At 38.5% G+C, this 5,908-nt stretch overlaps 1 protein-coding gene across 2 annotated transcripts in view; it reads right to left on the bottom strand.

Annotated features, from left to right (window-relative positions):
* Positions 1 to 256: 256 nt before the first annotated feature.
* LOC112152470 (aldo-keto reductase family 1 member D1) overlaps positions 257 to 5,908 on the bottom strand; it is an 11,727-nt gene continuing 6,075 nt past the window's right edge. For both annotated transcript variants that reach the window (XM_024282076.2, XM_024282075.2), the window contains 4 exons: positions 4,679 to 4,788; positions 2,195 to 2,360; positions 2,020 to 2,102; positions 257 to 1,946 (listed from right to left, as the gene is read on the bottom strand). In XM_024282076.2, the coding sequence (XP_024137844.1) occupies positions 1,904 to 1,946; positions 2,020 to 2,102; positions 2,195 to 2,360; positions 4,679 to 4,788 (402 nt within the window). In that variant the 3' untranslated portion in view covers positions 257 to 1,903. The remainder of the gene's footprint in view (positions 1,947 to 2,019; positions 2,103 to 2,194; positions 2,361 to 4,678; positions 4,789 to 5,908) is intronic.

Genomic DNA, 5,908 nt, shown 5'->3' on the forward strand with positions numbered 1-5,908 from the left:
TCTTGAGATATTTTTGATAAAGATAACCTTTTAAAATCTTTACAATAAGTGTATTTTAATGTAGACAAGATAATAAAAGAAAACATTCAGGTCAGACAGGCTTGGTCCTTACTGCAAATGTGAAAATGTTTTCTTCTTCTTCTGTCTCGGTTTACTCCCCGGAGTACGAGGACGCCATCACTTACGGACACTTTATTAACTCTGCTGTTTAAATAGCTTGGATAGTTGTAAAGGAGGGAAAACTGTCATAAAATGGTGCTGGGAGCTTCTTTTTTATCTAATGAATTATAAGTTCAACAAAATTGGAACAAATGTAAAACAAAAATGTACAAATAACAGACGCTAATGTTATTCAAGTTCCTTAACTATCACAATGCTGGGGACAAGAGGAAGTGAGGTAGGGTTTGTGCATGCAAGGCCGATTGGGTAGCTGTTATGCTACTGGGGGTGTTATGCAATAATGGGTATTCTTGACCGTTCGTTTAGTGTACAGAGTTAACACTGGAGTGTTAATACCCGATACTAGTGCATGTACTCATTGTACTCACTCTACCCAAATTCAAATTCTTCCCCTACCCCTAAGGCTTCTTCATACCCCTCTAATTGTAGGAACATTTGTTGGGATAGGGGTGTCCAAAATGGTTTAATTTGTAAGGACTTTGACTGTGTATCCCTCTACTGTGAGCGTGTTCCACGTCCCACGGAGGAGAAACTAATTTCTTCATGTGGGTACGTTCTGAAGTTTTCATTTATATGTAAGTAATGACTTTATTTTAGCTCAGATTTACTTCAAGTTATAAAACCAATGTTGTTGTATGTTAACATGACTGGCTAATAATGATGATGTCGTTGAGGGGTAGGGTCGTCCAAATTTAAAGACACTATTTTGCCATATCTCTGCGCTTGGAGGGATAAATGTGGGGGTAGGGGGAGGCCGTAGGGGAAGAATTTGGATTCTGCCTTGGTGTGAAATGTCAAAGTGGTACAAATATTGTTCACAAATCTATTCCGACATATTAAAGACTTGATGTCATCTAATTCCAGCAAGTCCAACATATTCTCCCTCCCAACCCTTCATATATTAACATATGGTTCGGGCCCCCTCCGCGTCACTTTGAGGTTTTGGTTGTCCCCAACTCGTCATTTTTTTGTGTACTGGCTGTTCCCGTTAACCTCCAGGCCGCAAACCGGAATGCGTCCGAGGACTGCTTGGCCAGAGAAAAAATGCATACTTGTCAAAAAATGACTAGTTGGGGTCACCCAAAACATCAAAACAGGCTGAGGGGGTTCTGAACCTAACGTCCATATACGAGGAGTTGTGAGTGAGGATGTGTAGGCCGGTTAAAAACTGCAATTATTCATTTCTCCTCCTCAATATTCAAACAGTTAGCAGTTCTATGTATTAGAATGGACGGTACCCAAACGTCACTACCAAATCTGAGTTCCTGATGGGTCAATAGACTTCACTCAAAGGGGTTACTTGTACGTGCATTTCGGAGCCCGGAGTTAACAAAGCGTGACGGATCAGGTGACAACTATTTTTTTCTGCCCTTCTCAATGTTATTATAGGCACACACTACTACAATGACTTAAATTTACAGCTGTTTACATTACCACCAACCCTCAGCTGGTCTGCAACCACAAGAATCTATTGTTAAGTTCACAGACTTCACACTCTAAAAACTAACTTTGCAGCTTTGAACAGGCAAAACATGTTAGCTTAGTTTAATTTTATTCATTATTGCTGCCATTGCATGATTTCAATTATTCTAAAAATAAAAAATAAAAGGCTTGCAATTAAACGTTATGTGATGCACATTAAGTGAAAAAACCTCTGGTTGTTGTGAGAATCAACCCTTTAGTTTTTAATAAAGAAACTGTTCTTTAGAGTTATAAATTATTGCTAATAGTCATCATGGAAGGGATACTCTGGATGGTCACTCCACCTGTTTGAAAAAAAAAAAAATCAGTTTTTGAAAAATGATTTAAAACTGATGAAGTCCATCAAAGTATACGTACATCTTCAGCTCCACAAAGCGGACATTTTTATTGAGCGCTTCAATGGCTGTTATTTCCTCCTCCGTCAGTGCAAAGTCAAATATCTGCAAGCAAACAGGATTTGTTGATTCTAAAAACATCAATGTGGATTTGGGAATCCTTAAAACAGAAATATTGACATAAATGTGAAAACAACCTGGAAGTTGTGCTTTATCCTCTCTGGGTTGAAGCTCTTTGGGATCACCACCACTCCTCTTTGCACATTGAAGCGTAGAGCAACCTGGGCTGTACTTTTGTTGTACTTCCTAGCGATCTTCACCAGCAGCTCATCTTCCAGCAGAGGGGGGGACTTCAAGTTTACCCTACAATAAGAAAGAGCTTTAGGTGAAACATCTATGACAGAATTTGGTCGAAATTGTGCATAGACCATTAAAAAAAAAACTTTTTCAACATAGTGGGTTTTCAGTTGATTTACCTCCATAGCAACCATTTTATTTTTTGCTCGCCTGAGGGTGACGGACAGGTTGATGTAATTTTTAGAAGAATCTGCAAAAGTAAACTTTTGGATTTCCTTGGCAACAGAGGTTTTCTGTTAACCACGCCCACATTTGTAATATGTTCGTATTGTGTGTCACATTGTTTTGTTCAGCTTGAGCTAGGGTATCAACAACAACATTTCAGTAAAAAATGTGCGAGCAACAGAGGAATGTTGATTTTGCGAGCTCGCCATCGCCATTGAAGACATACAAACGTCTAATTTCAACATAAGTTCCTTGAGTTATTTTCTAATTATGCTCAAGGAAGTAAGATGTGATAGACTGAAATCTTTAGGAGGGGTGTTTACATGAGTAGTTGGTATTAAAGGGAATCAAACAAAAAAATTGAAGATGGCGGCTAATTCCTGAGGTCAAAAGTAAAATAAATTTCGGTTGTGGTTGTAGACTTGAGTTTAACTTTGGCATGTGTGAGAAATTTTGAGAAGATCACTCAAATAAAAGTTTTTTCTTTTCCCAAATTGTGGCAAAATGCAAGAAATTCCCTCTTTGCCACAAAATGGCCACCAAGGCGTAGGTCCTGTGGCCATCCCATAATAATTTCAAAGATTCCTTTGGATACCACATAGACGTGTATTTTAGTTTTATTGGTAAATATGTTTTGAGTTCCATAAGAGACTTTAACCCCACTCATATGTATATATATATATATATGTACTGTATATACTACTGAGCACAAAAGAACTGCAAAAACAACATGATCTATACAGTCCAGTACTGCTGTGGGACATAAAAAACTATCACTAGAAGTGGTATTTTCTAAATATAACTATATATTCACAGTTTGAGCAGCTTTATTAGAAAGCCTCTTCGTAACATTAGACAGTCGGTTACTGATTATTATGCATTATAATTATTAATATTATTGTGGTGTGTGGAAACAACTGCTGCAATAACTTTTGGCGTAAATACTTGTGGTTTTTGTCTGTGAAAAGCAGCTCTTTCTGTTGTTTTAAAGCTTCTTCAACTGGCCCTTTCCAGTTAAAAGCAGCTTTCCAAAGAGTTTGTGTTTTTGTTAAATTTGCTAGCTTGGGGATCTCAAGTTAGCTGTCAGCGCAGAGAGTAGCAAAAAGAAAAGTAGCAACTTGACATGCGTCAAGAATGAGTCAGATGAGTCAAAAAAAAAAAAAAAAAAATCAATCGTCAAGAAATGACGATGATTCACCAAAGAAATGTGGCTAATGTACGATAGCTACCCCTTATCCTGCCTTTCTTTTGTATCCCCCCCTAAACATACCTCTCTCTTCTTCCCTCTTCTTCTTTTCCGTCCAGTCCAACAAAAAAGAATATAAATATAAGCAATATAAAAAAGTTTTGTCTAAAGTACAAAAGGGGGTTTATACAAATATACACCTTGTGTGTCTGATGATCCATAACCGCCTGTTGTAACGGTCGAATATGTCCAACACAAGAGGCCTTATCTTATCTTATCTTATCTTATCTGAGGCTATAGTATACAATGTACAGTACATGCTATAGTCTATATGAACCTATAATAGCCACATTATTGAGGGCATTTACCTGATGGTTGGGTCTACTGACACATGGGTGATAATGGGTGAGACTGAGAGTCTTAGCAAAAGCCTTAATAGGAGGAGGCAGCACAGAGATAGAATGAGAAATGATGCTGTTGTTGAATTTCACATAAGACAGCAAGCCTCAACAAGAGAAAAGGAATAAAAACAAACCCACTGCTGCTTCAAAGAATATCTAGGGTGCTGCCTTCATGACCCCACGAGGTCAAACAGATGGATGGATGAGCAGCATCACGATATACAGAAAATAGATTTTGCAGAGTTTTTAGACTCAATGGGGGTCAAGCAAACAGCCAAATTCACAATAATAGAACTTTTGCACTATATTGATGAATAATACTGCTATTAACTTGTGCCGCTAAACATGGAATCATAGAAAAGTTCTTCTTTACTAAATAAATGCAGGTAAGTAATCCATGTATCTAGTTTCAGAATTCCTTTCAGGGTCACGTTGTTGCTGTTGCTGAAGGTGGGGGTATACCCTGAACAGGTCGGTCCGTCATAGAACCACATGAACTAGTGTCAGAGGATTTTCTCCAACAATTTCACACAAACCTGGAAAAAGAGAAAAACCTCCCAAAAAGTACTCACCAGGAGGAATCCCTGGAGGAGCCAATTGGGCAGTAACCAACAACCACAATGTCATGCTGGTGGCAGAACTCCAGGAGTTTGGGTTGTGTGAAATATGGATGGCATTCAACCTAACGGGTGGGGGGTAGAAAAACACAGCATGAAAAGTTATTCTAAGTCTACACAAAACTATTTAAAAAAAAAAAACACGGCAAAAAATTCTTGTCTTGACCACAATGACTTTCCTTTTCATCGACAGTGAGCTCAAGAATTCTTGGTCTGTTTATCAAACGTCAGTCTGAACACTAAGATGAGTTGGAGCTCATTGATATACAAAAAACGGACTCCTCATTTGGGGAGTTGAGCCTCGTTTACTCGGTCCAGTACAGAAGGAGGAGTACGGGAGAGACCAGTTCATTCTGGTGAATGTTTCTTCAGTTAAACCTCTCTTCCACTGAGTGGTTTGTTTTCACGGTGTAGACCGCTAGCGTCTCATTATCTCACCGTAGTACGACGACTAGAAAAGCGACAACAACGGAGGTCATTCAGCAGCTCGTCTTTTTCTTGCTTTACTTTTTGTACATCGTGTATAACAGGAATTTAATGTTGTTTGAAAGAAGATTGCGGGCGGATAAGAAAAATACCGCCGTAAAGAGGAAAACAGAAACACTAGCTTAGCGCTACATTAGCACTTTCTGATGTCGTCACTTTCTGCCAATCAACGAGTAACTACAGCAGCTCTGCCCCAACCATCCCGTTCTATTTTACCATGGACCTACAACGAATTGGGATCCTCAAGAGTTACGGGTCAGAACTGTTTAATGGGTCCATTTTACAATAGAAACACTCAAAATACCAGATCGAACTGGACTCTACCAGACTCTACCGTACTGCTCAGTGGAAACTAGCCTTTAGAGTGGCTCTGCATTGAGAAAATGAACTTCTTTAAAATGGAAACCAATTAGTGTTATTCATGTCAACACAGGTGCAATAGAAGAAACTGAAGGTTACAACATTTGTACAGGATAGGGGAGTAAGATTAATCCACTTAATTGATAAACTGATTTATATTCCTGCAATCCAACCGGATCAATCTGCATGAGGCAAGTTGTTAATCGAATTGACCTATACCATTACGAAATTGTTTCAAAATGAAATTAAGCAATTATATTGATAAAGGAAAATACCATCTGGATTAAGGTCCAATAGGTTTGTTTTACTATTTCGTAAAAACAACCAAGTTCCATTAAA

This window comes from Oryzias melastigma, linkage group LG6 (genome assembly GCF_002922805.2).
Source record: "Oryzias melastigma strain HK-1 linkage group LG6, ASM292280v2, whole genome shotgun sequence".
Taxonomy (NCBI): Eukaryota; Metazoa; Chordata; class Actinopteri; order Beloniformes; family Adrianichthyidae; genus Oryzias; species Oryzias melastigma.